At 40.3% G+C, this 15818-nt stretch overlaps 1 protein-coding gene across 2 annotated transcripts in view; it reads right to left on the reverse strand.

The window, feature by feature from the left end:
- Tomm70 (translocase of outer mitochondrial membrane 70) overlaps positions 1 to 14446 on the reverse strand; it is a 38466-nt gene extending 24020 nt beyond the window's left edge. Inside the window, exons 1-2 of one of the 2 annotated variants that reach the window (NM_212519.2) lie at positions 13954 to 14420; positions 1006 to 1179 (exon numbers count right to left, since the gene is read on the reverse strand). In NM_212519.2, the coding sequence (NP_997684.1) occupies positions 1006 to 1179; positions 13954 to 14283 (504 nt within the window). In that variant the 5' untranslated portion in view covers positions 14284 to 14420. Of the gene's footprint in view, positions 1 to 1005; positions 1180 to 13953 lie in introns of both variants that reach the window. The other variant, XM_008768645.4, reaches the window with a different exon arrangement.
- Positions 14447 to 15818: the final 1372 nt, after the last annotated feature.

The raw sequence follows: 15818 nt of genomic DNA on the forward strand, positions 1-15818 counted from the left end.
TCTCACAGTTACTAACCCACTGACCAGAGACTTGCCATTAGTCCACCTTGCCACCTGCCTGTTATATACCTATTACTACTGGCTGCCCACTCTCAACTGATTTAGCTGAACCCGTCTGTCTACTTGATTGCTACATGCTGCAATCTTCAAGCTCTCACCTCTCTCTTCTTCCTAGATGATTGTCTGGCTTTACACAACATCTCTAGCCCGGCTACCCTGCTAAATTACAGATGTGTGTTAAACTATCTGCTTTTAGCTGTCGCTCTCTTCCTCCACCCTGATGGAATTAAAATTCTTGTCTTTATGTTTCACGGGCAGTGCAATAGCAAACCTTGCTGGTCTTTAGCTCTCCTTTCTGTGCTGTGCAGACCACTGCAACAATATGCTTCCCTGCCACCCCTTCTGATTCCAGTATATCCTTGACAGAGCAGGAGGAAAATATTTATGATATTCCTCCCCTGGAGGGAGGCCCTTAAACACTTCTACTGCACTCAGAATGAACTGCAGATTTATTTGTTTCACTTACTCGTCATCTTCGTCAGCCCAAGTCTTGCTGTTACACACTGGCCACCAACTCATGCTCCTCTACCTCCTCAGTGCTGAGAGACGGCCGAGGCCAGCACACTTAGCTCAAAGGGAAACTCACTGCCTACAGGCTCTCCTTACTTGATCCCTGCTTCCTTCACTTCCATGTCTCTGTACTCAGGAAACTTTTACTGTTTAAAACACTAGATGCTGGTCTCAGAGCAACTTCATATCTTATATAAACAAAGAAACAAAAATTAAACAAATGGTCTCAAACTTTTGTGGGGGGAGTAGGATTACTATGCAATTTTAACTTAAACTATCTAGTTTTATTAAAATTTATAGAATTTTGGTCTACAGTTTGGCTAGCAAAACTGAAATGAGAAAGTGCATTACATCTGAATAGAATTAACCAAAACTTTTAGCAGATAGACAGAGGAAAAGCAAAGGAGTACATTGGAAACAACCCAGGGTGCATACCAACTGTTCAAAGGCAGCAGCTCTGTTCTGATAAAATGTAGAGAGGTCTGCATTCTTCTCAGTAGGGCACAGACTAATAGCCTCGGTATAGCACTGAATAGCTTGCTCATATTTTCCTGCTTTGAAATATTTGTTGCCTTTATTTTTGGCTGCTTGGGCTCTATCCAGAGAGCTCTGAAATGAGAGAAAATAATTATTAAGAACTAAATGATATTTAAGAATAAATGCAGATAACAGTGATAAACAAGTTGATGAAAGAATATGGGAAGATAGGATGGTTGTTTATAGTTCAAAACCACCCAGACTTCTTCCAAACACACTAACACATTAACTACCATTTCTCTATCATTTCTGTCAACATTATAAGTGGTAATTTATACCAAATAGGTATAAAGACATGTTTCTCAGCCCAGGTAATTTAAACCCCTTGTTTTGGAAAAATCTAGTTCCAGTATATAAAAACCAGTCTCCATAGCTGGGTGTGGTAGCACAAGCCTGTAATACCAGCACGAGAAAGTCTAAGTCAAGAGTTCAACGCCAATCTGAGCTAAAAGCAAATAGCAACAACTACATTAAAAGGTCAATAAGTGCCTAAACTTCCTACTTTAGGCAGTAGCAAAAAGGATCTTTACATCAAAGCACAAGGGGCAGGCAAAGGTAGGCTCAAGTCAACAGGACACCTGGCTTCTCTCAAAATCATTATCATCACACACTTAAAGGAAGTCTCTGCGGGCAATGGGTAGTTATGGCCAAGATGACGGACAGGGTCACGTCATATAAGCTGAACCCCTTACGTACCAGAGGATTTTGATAATGCCTGGAAATATAGACACTAGTTACTTCCCTTTTGGAGGTATCTAGGGATCAACCCAGGGCCTCTTTCACGTTGCCAAGCTCCCGGCTTACTCTCTGTGGTTCTTCTTTAGCATCATTGCACCTATAGGCTTGTTGTTGTTATTTCTAGTATAGTGTACAAAGAAAGATTTGTATGTAACTCAAACTGTCTATTATACATAGAAGTATAACCTAAGCAATTTAAGCTAGATAGTGCTAACAAGAAATGTATCTTAAAAATCAGGATGTAGGATAAAAGGAACCAAGAACACAAAGACGAAAAACCTTCCATTTGCCAACAGATTTAATCAACTTCTAAAAGCTTTCCATGTCAAAGAGCAACCATGAAACATACTTTAAGGAAAAATAGGTTACAAAACTGTCGCACCTGCTGCAGCCCAGGCCTCATGTGCCCAGAATAGCTATGAATAAAACCAAACAGAAGCTTACTTAAAACTTTATGATTTTTATTGGGAGGAAGAGAGGAGGCACATTCATAAGACAATGGAAATATGCTGGGACCAACAAGAAAAGACAAATGAGTCAGGTGCAGTGGTGCACGATTTTAATGCCCACGCTCAGGAGGAAGAGGCGGGTGGATCTCTGGGTTGGAGGCGAGTCTGATGTACCCACTGAGTTGTAAGTCAGCCAGGGCTACACAGAGAAACTCTGTCTTAAACAAACAAACAAGCGGGGTTGGGGATTTAGCTCAGTGGTAGAGCGCTTGCCTAGGAAGCGCAAGGCCCTGGGTTCGGTCCCCAGCTCCGAAAAAAAGAACCAAAAAAAAAAAAAAAAAGAAACCAAAAAACAAAAAAAACAAGCAAGAACAAAATCAACAAGAAAGAAAGAGAGGGAGAGGGAGAAGGGGTGGAGAGAGAGAGAGAGAGAGAGAGAGAGAGAGAGAGAGAAGCCAAACAAGAACTCTAGTATGGCTTTAGGAAGACAACCATCAGAGTGATAATTAGCTTGCATTTAGGATGCCCTCTTTAATCCAAAAACACAAGTCAGACTGCAATAGGGCTGTGACATCCTGAAGGGAGAATGGTCCTTTCCAAGAGCCCACACAAAGAGGAACTGCTAACACTGAAGTAAAGCCAGTACACACAATGAGGCACACGACTCAAACAGAAAACTACTATCTGATAAAGAAACCGAACAGCAAAAGAAAGTGTGGTGGGGAGAAGCTGCTGGGCCTTTATACACAAAGCACAAATTCTACCACTGAACTATAAAACGCCTACAATCCACAATTAGACATCTTGAAAGAAAACAAGAACTATAACTAATTTAAGAGGGGCTGTACTACAACAAACATAGCTGAGGAACAAATGAAGTACAAGGTTTGACCAAGGAAACTTCCAGAATGCAATGAAAACAGGATAGGGGTGAGATATTTGAAGAAAATAAATAAATAAGTTCCAATATCTATCCAGCAAGTTCCTAGAAGACAGTTAAAGAGGGATAAGAAATAATAGAGAAATAAAACAAAATGATGTGCTTTTAAACACATTATACTAAAATTTACAGCAAACATCCTGAAGATGTTTAAGTAGAAAAGAAAATCAGATTACCTACAAAAGAAAAAGAACAAATCAGGTACAAACTGTCAACATTAGGTCCTGATAAATAATTAACAATCACAAAGTTCTGAAGCAGGACCTCCAACATAAACTAGTGTTTGAAGTTAAATACAATATAGACATACACTACAGCTTTCCTGCTCAAACGTACCTGCAGCAGAGGAGTGACCAATATAAAAGCAGAAAGAAAAAAAGACTGGCACAGGAACAACCACCACTACACTTACCAGTAACAATAAATGTGAAGAGGTTGAGGCTTTGACCAAAAGATCTTCAAATTGTTTAAAAGTAAAGCTAAATGTTATCTAAATAGATGACTTAAAGCAAAATGACACAGAAACATCTTAGAAAGGAAAAATAAACATTATAAAAGGCAGGTACAACACAAAAAAGGCACCATCTCAGGACTGCTCTTAAAAGCAGCAAATGGTACATCACATAGTTCTATTGGTAAAAGTACAATCTGACCAAAAGTATAATTATTGATCTTTATACTTAATTAAACTTTTGATTGTTTTTGATAGCAAATGAAAGTTTAAAAAACATTATTTTATTTAGTACAATAAATTTTCATTGTTTCTGAGTCACTAAAAGCCTGCTCAATACCCTGAAACATTAGGGACTATTTATGTGGAAAATAATGTGGCTAAACTATCAACACATTTCAGTTACTCAGTATTTTAACAAAAGATTTTCAGAGTAAATAAAAAGAACATTCACTGTCCAAAGTACAGGAAGTTGTTTCATTAGCATAAGCAGGTAATGAACTCTTCTTACATCTATCTTACATCTAAATAAAACACAAGAGTCCAGGAGGCTGACAAAGGAAAAGGACGGAGAGGAATCTGGACAAAGGCACAGAGTTCCCTCAAGAAAGAGGACTGCACTCTTCACTTAGCAAAGTCTAAATGTGCTAAGCCCGACAAACTGAATCTCAACTAGCTACATTTTTAATTTAATTTTATGTGTATGGCTGAATTGTATGCATATATGTTTATGCACTGCATGAGGCCAAAAAAGGTATCAGATCTTTTGGAACTGGAATAAGATGTGGTTATCAGTCACTGTGTGGGTGCTGGGAATTGAACTTAGGCCCTTTTTCAAGAGCAACAACTGCTCTTATCCCCTGAACCATCTCTCCAACCCCCTCAATTAAGTTTCATAACAATTTCCCTTTTAAAAAAATTCTAATTTCTTAAGTCTACTTAATTTCTTTAATGTACTACTGAAAATAAATGGTGTTCTGAAGACAGGTTGAAAAGGAATACAACTATATAGACGAGTGATGAGCTGGCAAATTCTCTCCCTTTATGATTCCTCCACCTCTCCACCTTGGCCAGCCACCTAACTACAACTAGCAGTAGCACAAAGGTCACTGACATTGCCTCACCTTCTGATTACCCCAACTCCCATTATTTTCTGACCCATAATTTTCTTCAATAATAATGCAGAGAAAAATAGCACCACAAGAATAGTAATTAGAATTTTTTACAAAAAGCTGGATATCAACAAATAACTAGTTTTCTGCTATACCCAAAAACTAGGCTTTTCAAGCAAAAATTAATTTAAAAGAGGGAAGAGAAGATCTTAATGGACATTATAATCACTGTTTTACTACAAGGGGTTTTAACTCTACCACACAGAAATTTTTTCTACTGCTTTTCAAAGACATTTCCCTCACTGTCTACCCTCCCAAGTTATACTAAATATGTTTAGAATTAAAGGCAGAAGTTAGAAAAAATACCACCTCAAAACCAATTCTGAAAGTATATGTTCACAAACGAAAAATGAAGACAAGATGACCTCAAACATATTGGGATCACGAGAAGCTAGTTCAATCTTTTCATGTAGTCTATTAGTCTATTCAGAAGCTAACAAAGTTCTTAAAAGAAATCACAAACTCATTTAACAATATCGGAAGCAACTTGACTTTGGTAGTCTTTTTGGAGGCTATAGATTTCATGGTTAGATTCTATGAAAAGTTATTAGTTCTGAGACCTTTATTACAATTAGTTTTACTACACTCTGCATACATGCAAGTCCAGCAGGTTTAAAGAGCATTAACCTTGGTGGCTCAGTGCACAGAGGGCATGCTGTATGAGCACAGTGAACTAAGTTTGATCTTGCACACAGCTGGGCATGCTGCACATGTGCAACCCCAGAACAGGGAGCCAGGGACAGAGGACCAGGGCTTCCTGGTTGGCCAGTCAGCTTAGTCTAATCAGAGGCCCAGGTCCCAGTAAGAGAAACAAACAAGGTAGACTGTCTCAACAAAACAAACAAGGTAGACTGGCTTCTGAGAAATGAAACCCAAAGATGACCTCTAACTTTTACATCCATGTACATACACAAACATTAATCTCACCATATGCTACCACTGGTAGTGCCACTAGGGAAGCTTGTCTAACACCACTTGCTACCAGTAGAATGGTGGCCAGCTTGGTCACCTTGAAAACAAAGCTGAAAGCCCCTTAGTCTCTCTGAGGAACTCAGATTTGAAGAGACTAAGTCATACGCATTCTTTTCTTCAAGGAAGGCAGTACATGGACATACATTTAAGCTCTGTGAATACTGGAAAGAACACAAGTAATTAAAAGATGTTCCTTTCTGCCCATTATATTATACTATCAATTGCTTAAAATTATAAAATTTAGCATTTTCTACCCCAAATTTGAATAAGTTTTTCTCCTGATAATGACTAATCAGCAGCAGTTCTGCCAATGTGATTCTGATAAATCAATACAACAAATGTCTGGATCCAGTGAGGATATCATAGAAATGATGCATGAAGCAAGTTATCAACCAATTACTGTCAAAATTGCTGAGGGAATGTTTTTAAGAGCTACACCCTAAAAGCTTTACATATTATTACTATTTATATATATTTTTTAGCTTGAATTTATGGAGGATGCTTTAGGACAATTAAGAATCTTTATCAACAGAACAACCTTTGTCATACCCATCTACCTGCCTGTACACAGCCAAACCAACCAAACAACAAAAAGCTCAATGCTTACACTCTGGACACCAACAAAGGAAAGATTAAGGTACAATGCTCACTATACATTTACTCCATACAAATGGGATCACCAGCACAACCAGATATTTTCCTCTTTGCTGGGAAAGCACAATTTAGTTCCCTGGGTTTGTGTGTGGTAATCAGAGGGTAATGTTGGGACATCTCCCTCAGTTGCTTTTCTACCATATTTTTTGAGACAGTGTCTCTCACTAGACCTGATATCAATTTTGCCTACATTAGTTGGCCAGTGAACCACTAGAAGCATGCATCTCTTTCCTCGATGCTAGGGTCTACAATGCATTTTACGTGGCACTAGGGACCTAAACTCATATTGATCTGTAAGCATATTACTCTCTGAGCCAGATATTCCCCAAGCCCTAAACTTACCACCACACATTTGGCTTTCTGTGTCCATGAATTTGAACTATGGAATAAAAATAATCAAGGGAGAAAAACAACAACAAAAACTTAACTGCTGCTGACAAATACTGTGATTAGGCCTAAAACAGATCTGAATCAGACCTTGAATCTATACTATACATATACACTCTTTATTTTTATTATTCCAAAATAATTAATAAGCTAACATCTAACATGTGTTCTTCAGCTTGTGATCATGTATGATGTACACTTTATTCAAAACTATAATTTACATACACACATATAAGGTTCTCAAGCATCATAGATTTGGCACCTATGGCACCAATTCTTTGTAGACACAGAGATTCAGACACAACTATACAAAAAACAACAAAGTAGCTCTTCCTAAAGGAACATGCTACATATCAGCATAGAAAACAAGTAAATGACCACTTTCCAATGAATTATGACTAATCAAATACTGAAATCCCAATCTATAGATCAGACCACACAGCTGGCAAGAAAATTATCATTTCAAGGAATAGTAATATGCACATAAATCCAAACCTATGGGGTGAAACAATCAAAATAAGTATCTCAGACTATACGTTTAGGAAATGAGGAAAAGCACCAAGCATGTCTTTCCTCTCTTCAACAAACATTACTATTCGTTAGAATTTGTCAAGAGCAAAAATTGCCCATCATGTCTCGAAGAGGCGGTCCTCTAAAAAACAAGTTACAGTTTGCAATAAAAGGTTTAGTAAAGTTTCAGTAATTGTTAATGAAAGCTGCTTATTATAATCTTCTCTGAAACCAAATGGCTAATGAACAATCAAGAAAGTATTTCAGGGGGGTTGGGGATTTGGCTCAGTGGTAGAGCGCTTGCCTAGCAAGCGCAAGGCCCTGGGTTCGATCCCCAGCTCCGAAAAAAAGAATAGGAAAAAAAAAAAAAAAAAAAAAAAAAGAAAGTATTTCAGGAAGGAAAAGTATCAACCCCAAAGAATTAATAGACATGTGCAAAACACTAGAAAAGGACTGGCATCTAAACAAGTCTTTTGACATGGTTATGTTAGAGCATGTTAAAACAAAACAAAAAAAAAATAAAAAGAAAATATCCCAAGTAAACATGCATGTAGTGAACCTAAGCTAGCTTAGCATCATAGTAAAATACAGAGTGCTGGTGGTTTACCCACAACCCTATACCTGTGGTGCTCTTCTGCTGCCCATAACTGCAGAAGATTATTCTATAGGACATACCACCTCACCTGGGACAAGATGAAAATTCTAAAGTGTCTACTGAAGGTTTGTTGCTTTCATACTTCATAAAGTTGACAAATTTTAGGTTGAATCATTCTAAATAAGGAGTCAACAGTCATTATATATTTATGCCTATAAACTTATACTTGAAATTAGTTTCAAATATCTGCTGTATGCTAGGCACTTCATTAAGTTCTGAGAAAAGAAAATAGAGCCAACCACAGTTTTCACAGATTCAAGACTACAAGAGTAATAAAGGTGGGAATAAGAAACTCTAGTACTGGGCTGGAGAGATGGCTCAGTGGTTAAGAGCACTGACTGCTCTTCCTGAGGTCCTGAGTTCAAATCCCAGCAACCACATGGTGGCTCACAACCATCTGAAGTGAGATCTGATGCCCTCTTCTGGTGTGTCTGAAGACATCGACAGTGTACTCACATACATAAAAAATAAATAAATCTTAAAAAAAAAAAAAAGAAACTCTAGTACTCTAAAAGTGTTGTATATAACCCGGGGAATTACGGAATTACACAGAGCAGGATTTCAGCAAAGGTAAGGTGACTTCACTGTTGTCTTTTATGAGACTGTGTGAGAGGAAATGCCCACAGACCATCCAATGACCAGACCAGAATCAACAGCAAATGGCTGCTGAGTGTGGTAACATATTCCTGTAATTCCACTACTCAGGCATGAGGATAGAGTAGAAAGGTTACAGAGAATTAACTCCATTGAGAAACATCATTCAAGATAAAAGGAACTTTATCTGCACTAAGGAGATTTATCATTTTAAGCATGGGACTCCTGGGATCTAATCTAATAGGGACAATGAGGTAGAAGACTACAGTTGTTCTTCAGTAGCCAGAGGATTAGTTCTAGAACTTCATCCCACAACAAAATCTGTGGATATTCAAATCCCCTATGCACTATTTGCCTAGTACTTGGGTGCATCTGCTAGCATAACTGTTTTGTTTCAGCAAGTCATGCTCTTCTGGTCTCCTGGCCAGATTAGTTTCAAACTTGTGGACTCAAGTCATTTCCCAAGCAGCTATGACTTTATATGTACTGTTCCCTATGTAGTACAGGATGCTCCTCCTCCTTCTACCTCAAGCTAGGACTGTAAGCACATGCCACACCTGGTTTTATGCAGCACTGGGAATCAAACGAAGGGATTTGTGCAAGCTTAAGCTAACCAAGCACTCTACCAACTAAGCTACTATGTCCAGCCCTTTCCTGTGTACTTTCAACCATCTCTAAATTACTCATTACCTAGTAAGATGTGAGTGCTATGTAAATCATTACTGTGTGATCTGGGAGTGGTAAAAGTGTCCATGTTCAATAGTTGTGCAATCCTCTGACCCCCAGTATCTTTGATTCACCATGTGCTGAATCCAAAGATGGACGGAGACCTGGACAGAGCTGACTGCTTTAAAAAGTAAATATAAAGAGACAGCAGCCATTCAGGTGAGGAGTGACAGCAGTGGGAGTGGATCAGTTAGCTGGTTAAGATATGGTGGAGAATATTCTGCTTCTATTTACTGATTAGATATAGAGATCATAAGAGTGGTAAAGAGAGAGAGAGTGATGACACCCAAGGCTCTGCTGGGGACATCTGATGAGACACATCATTTAAGAGGAGGTGTGATTAGGAAAAGGAGGAGACTAAAATACTTGTGAGACAAATGAAGATTCCTTTTAAGTTAGACCTCGTGAGAAGTCTGGCTAACATCCATGGAAGTAGTAGAGTATGTAAGAATTCTTACAACAGAACCATGAAGGTCATTAAAAGGAAAAAAGCAGAAGAGACTGGGAAAAATACTAACAATTGGTGATATTGAAAAGCAAATAAAATCAGTAAAATGTGTTTTAGGAAGAGAAAAAGTTATTAAAAGGGCAATATAAAATATTACTAAGGTTAAGAAAAGTATTTATAATAAGAGGGTCACCAGTAATCCTTGATACTTTTTTTTTAATTACTAAAGCTAGGTCTGGCCATGTATGTCTTTAATCCCAGTACTTCGGTGTCTAGGCCAGCCAGTGCTAGACAGTGAGACACTGCTTAACAAGAGGGTGCAGGGTGGTGGTAGAGACCACTCCACAATACCACACACTGACTGCTCTTGGACCAACCTGAGTTCTGTTCCAGCACCCATGCTGGTCTGCTCACAAACGCCTCTAACCCCAGCTCCAGGAGAATCTGATCCCTCCGGTCTCCAGGGGCATTTTCACTCAGGTGCACATAACCATATGTACAATCACTTAAATAAAAACAAAAGACTAACAACAGCTACTTTCTCCTTACCACTGAACTTAAAATTTAACAGAATAAAAAGTTACAATGAAATTAATAAAGTTATGAAATTGATACTGCTCTTAAACTAGTGCATATTTATTAGTACAACCTAGGCCTAGAATACTAGGCTTAGTGTGTATTGGCTAATCCTTTGTGGTAGCTCAAATTTGGAGTGAGAAGTATCATGGAAGATCTCCCAATTTTGAAAATCTGTAATTAAAATTTGAAAAACCTACTAAAGTAAGACAGAACACTGGTAAATTCTACAACTACTTAAATGGAACATGGTTTAATACTTTACCTCACTCAGAAACTTTCAACTGTCAAATATTTTGAATGATATCTTGAAATTTTCATTACTCAAAACCAACAGGAACAGCTTTGCTGATCTTCCAAGCTTTTACTGCCTCAAACAACTGATAACTGGATGTGGCCCACCTCACGCAGGGAACATCTATCACTACTTCATTTTATATTCGGGCAAACGTTAAGCCCAAAAACAAAACTAAACAGGTTTTCTATTCAGTTGGCTAACACTGAACCCTGAAAAGATACCTGGTGATTCCTTAATTCTGTTAAAGATGTAGGTTTTGCTCAGCTGGAGAATTAACACAGCACCCAGAAACCCTGGTTTTCCTTCAGCTGGAACAAACGCTAAGGCAGAGCAATTCCTCCAACTACAGGTAATACATATTAGGATGAGCGTCAATAGACACTCTTAATGATGCTAAGGAAATTCATTTTTAAAAGTCAAACATTCTCAATATTTATTGTTTACCAACAGTTAAGAATATACATTTCCATTAGAAAATATGAAGATTTTTAATGTTGCTTTGCTAAACAATAATTTAGTAATTCCAAGCAAGATTTCAGGAACACATTCCTAAATTCTACATGGTGAGTGAGGTAAGAAAATGGTATATGCAAGTGTTTTGCTCAGTTTTAGTTTGGAACAAATAATAATCTTTTTAAAGCAGTTCAAGTACTCAGAGAATTTGACAGAAGTCAGGCCAAGCAAAATTATTCTTTATAGAAACCACACGCCACTTACAAATATGGAAATCATTAGCACTGCTGCAGACAATGCTGCAGTTCTGACAAGAGGATTTACTAAGCATAGTATAAGAATGCCTGAGGTAAGGGATGTGGCTGAAACTGCAATGTAATGCTAAAAGACTCATTTGTAAAACTACTCTTCTTTATTTATCTCCGTTCTGTATGTGTGAACGCACGCTTGTGCTTATGTGCAACCAAGTGAGGGTGTCCTTGAACACTGCAGGTACTGGATCCTCCTGGAGCTGGAATTACAAGTGTGAGCTATCAGACAAGGGTCCTGGGAATCAAACTCGTGTTCTCTGCAAGAGCAGTATGCACTCTAACTGTTAAGCCAGCTCCCCTTAGTCTTAATGAATTCTATAGAACTAAAAACTTTTGTGTAATGTTCACTTTTCTACTATTCCAGATTAAAATGAAATAGAAACTTTAGATATGAAATTTCCACATGTACAAAATCTCATATATATGGAAGTGATACAAGACAGTAACTGAGTCGAAGAAGGCTCGTGACACCCACCTACGCGGGCACGCATAACTGCACCATTTCTTAAGAGGCACTTACAAGTTGCTTTGCTAAAAATGCCCTTAAAGGGGTTGGGGATTTAGCTCAGTGGTAAAGCGCTTGCCTAGGAAGCGCAAGGCCCTGGGTTCAGTCCCCAGGTCCGGGGGAAAAAAAAAAAAAAAGAACCAAAAAATGCCCTTAAAAATCTTATTTTGGCCCATTGATGACTGAAAATAGGACAAGAGCTTAACATCTCTGCATTGTGTCACCTTCAGCTCAACTAAACGCAGAGATTAAGCCATTGTCCTTAACTTGGATTCCAGAGAGCACCCCTCAGACTAGGGTAATTACCCTGGAGGTTGAGCTGAGTCTCCACACCCTGGGACACACTTAGTGGTCTTGTACGAACCAGACCAATCCCCTTAGTAGTCTTGTATGAACCAGACCAATCCCCTTCATTCAGCCCTCCCACCATCCCTCTTGCAGGATCAGAACTGCCACACCATTTCTTGACCAGAGCTGCTTAATTTCCCATACCTCTTGCCCTGATCCTCCCCTTATTTAAACCTTAAAGTTCTGATGAGTAACCTAAAAATTTGGAAGTTACTGGAACCAACTAATTGCCCCTCTTTCCAGTGTGGCAACACTAAACAAATCTTTGCATTTTACCATTATTTATCTCTGTAAAGGGCTTCTTGGAGTTTGGTAGCTCATCAGTTTGCTGAAGCGGCCAGTGCTAGGCTTTCATCCTAAAAACTTTGCTTTAACATTTTAGCGCTGGATGAAACAGAAGGGAGCTAATATTTTAATCCTCTTAGCCTAGTAGGATGACAATGACATAAACTGAGCTTACCAAAACAAAATGCTGGACAGGACAATCTAGAATGGCATCTCAAAGATCATGGTTCCTTCCAACACTGTAAATTCTGGTTAGAAATTGGCCGTTTAATTTCCTCAGAGGAGAGAACAAGCAGCTTTTTTGCTGGCTAGCATAGTGACTCACACACAGTAAGCAGTATCCCTATAGTCATATATCAGAACTTCTGAAGCAACTTAGTAAAAGAACAATGTGTCTTCAAGCTGGATGGGATGGAAAATCTGTCATTCATTTAACTGTACACTTTTTCTCATAAACGTAAAGTGCATACAGGATGCATGTGTATAAAGAATAAAGAATGTATGTGCATATACCTGGGAGTTATTTACCCACTGGTTTCTCTGAACTCGATTTATTCTGGTAATACCACCACAGAACTCCAGACCCAGACAATGTCCCTTATCTCACTCAGTCTCAGACCATGCCAATTCTCCCGACAGCTGTCAAACTTGTCAAAAAGATTTAATAGTCTGACCACCAGATCTGATAAAGCAGTTCGTCACTCCAATGCTTGTTCTAATACCAGAGACTCTTTATGAGGCACTATCAAGCTTGGACACGTGTATATGTCCAGATGAAATAGAGCATTTTAAGATGTGCTGCACGGGCGGGGCGGGGGCGCAGTTCCTTAGAAACTGGCTTATTCCCTATATACAAAGCTACTTAATGATACTTTATTTTCAATTTTGTAACTATAGTTGTTACCCACCCACCCCCCCCACACACACACACAAAACCAGGAGAGAAGTAACTCCAAAAGAAGAATGGGTTGTTAGTTATTAAACGGTTCTTAGTAAAGTTTTGGTTTTGGGAATCACAGTAACAACTCACATCACAACTCCAATCGTTCCGTGAAATTTGCCTTTCTTCGCTTAATGGAATTATTCTATTTGTGCATGTTTCCCTTACCTACACCACTAGGAATAAATGCTGTGTCACTGAGAAGAAAAGCAAAGTATTCTGTTGGATCCCAAAGGAAATCGTCAAAGAACGTCTCTATGCTAGCCAGCCTGGAGCTGCTATTCCATTCCCTATAAAGGCAACCAGAACGACTTTAAAGTCATATGCGGCCACTCGGCAGTTTCCGACCGGTGGGAGGGCCCCCACCCGCACAACGGGTCAAGGAAAAGCTGCATCCGCTCCTTTTCACCTCTACGGCCCGGGCGGCTTCTCACCATTTCCAGGGAGTCACCAGAACCGTCGGGGCCACTGCCCAGGGCCGGACTGGCCCTGCCCTCTGGGGTCTTTCGTTCGCTGTTGCGCTTCAGGCCGCTGGCGTCGCCCCGGCCTCCGGCTTCCCGGCGCCTCCGTCTTCGGCTCCACAGGTACATGGCCCCAGCACCCAGCAACAGGGGCGCCCCGATGGCCAGCGCCACGTGCCATCGCGGCAGGGTCCCCGCGCCCGAGCCGGGGGCCGCAGTCCCACCGCTACTGCCCACTCCATTTCCAGAAGCGGGCGCAGCAGCCGCCGCCATCGCCGCCTCTACGGGCTTAGAGGCGGCCATGACGACTGTCCTCCGCCGCCGCCGCGCCGGTCGCGGGCGCCACGGTCACCGGGCAGCGTGGAGAGGAAGCCGGGAGCGTGGAGGAAAGCAACGCGCGAGCGAGCACGCTAAGCAGCAGGAGCGGACGACAGAAAAGGGCCAGAGGTCACCGGAAGCCCGGAGCATGCCGGGCTAGACCTGCGGTTGTGCCCGCCCCTATCGAGTGAACAGGGGAGAACCACTTCCGGGGTCAGAAGGATGGATGTGCGTCTGGCGTTTCGGGTTGCTTTCCCCTTTCCTTTAGCAGGCAGTTGCTTAGAATCTCTTGGGAGGTCTTGGGCCTTGCGTGATAGTAGACCTCTTCTCCAGGATGGAAGGGCCGGTGGCACTGTTGCCAGTGCAGCGTGGACGGGGTTGTTGTATACAGCGAGTGCAGAGGGACAGCTCCCAGTAGCTTTGTGAGTAGGCGGGATTGCAGAAGCACTGTGAGGATAATTGGCCAGTAGGAATGGTGGGCCTCCCACTTGATTGGTAGGTTTGGGGAGAGGGTGTGGCTATGTTGGTGCCAGTTAAAGACTAAAACTGTAGGAGGAAAAAGGTGAGATCATTGTGTTGTATCTCTGAAACATCCAGATTAGTTTGGACGAGTTTATAGTTACTGGAGCAAAGACTAGATTGAAACTGGGAAAGCTAGGTTGACTCATCGAAGTGACTTGAGGATGCCTGTGTGCTCCAGCTCCAATAATTAGAAAGGCAATATTGTGTGTTAGAAGGCTTTCCAAGTAAGGGCTGTCTTGGAGGACCGTGGATAACTGCAGTCATCTTTACAAATCTAGAAATGGATTCCAGCTGACATTCAGCCCATATAGCCTTCCCTGGAGCACATAGCCTTTCATGACACTTTAGTTTGCTCACTTATTTGAAGTAACTTTCTTAAACCTTCACAAACACTGGGCCAGGTCTCAAAGCATTAAAATTACTCTGCTGGGTGTTTGGAACTTCACAAGAAGAAAAGACAAGGCATGAATAATTAAATGTTCCAGGCTGCGGCCCTTCATTTCAGGTTTGAACATCCTTTTGTCAAAAACAAACAAACAAAAACATAAATGGCCATTTGGCTTTTAAGTACCACAAGGTGCTTGCTCACCATAACAACACTACATGAAAATGCAAAGGTCAAGCTGTGCCAGCATGGACTGATTAAAATAAATTGTTCCAGCTTGAAACTTCGGGGCCTTTTCTCTTGTATCGTGTTGGCTCTCACCAGTGAAATGTTTGCACTAGCAACAAACTCAAAATGGTTGCGTACTTGAATTGATCAAATAGGTTGCTCTAGGCACTGTTCCCATCCCAGGACTTCAAAAGAGGAATCTCTTGCTCTCTGAATAATCTTGGAGTTTTCAGAATAACAACAAAAGGATTCTCCCCCTTGTAACTTCACATTTTTCTGTGATATCGTGGAGGATTAGAGGCTCCCAGTTTGAATAAACCATTAAAACTAAGACACACTTGAAAGATTTTTTTCCCTTCATTAATTTTGTATATGTATTCGTATG

Source organism: Rattus norvegicus, chromosome 11 (assembly GCF_036323735.1).
Source record: "Rattus norvegicus strain BN/NHsdMcwi chromosome 11, GRCr8, whole genome shotgun sequence".
Lineage (NCBI taxonomy): Eukaryota > Metazoa > Chordata > Mammalia > Rodentia > Muridae > Rattus > Rattus norvegicus.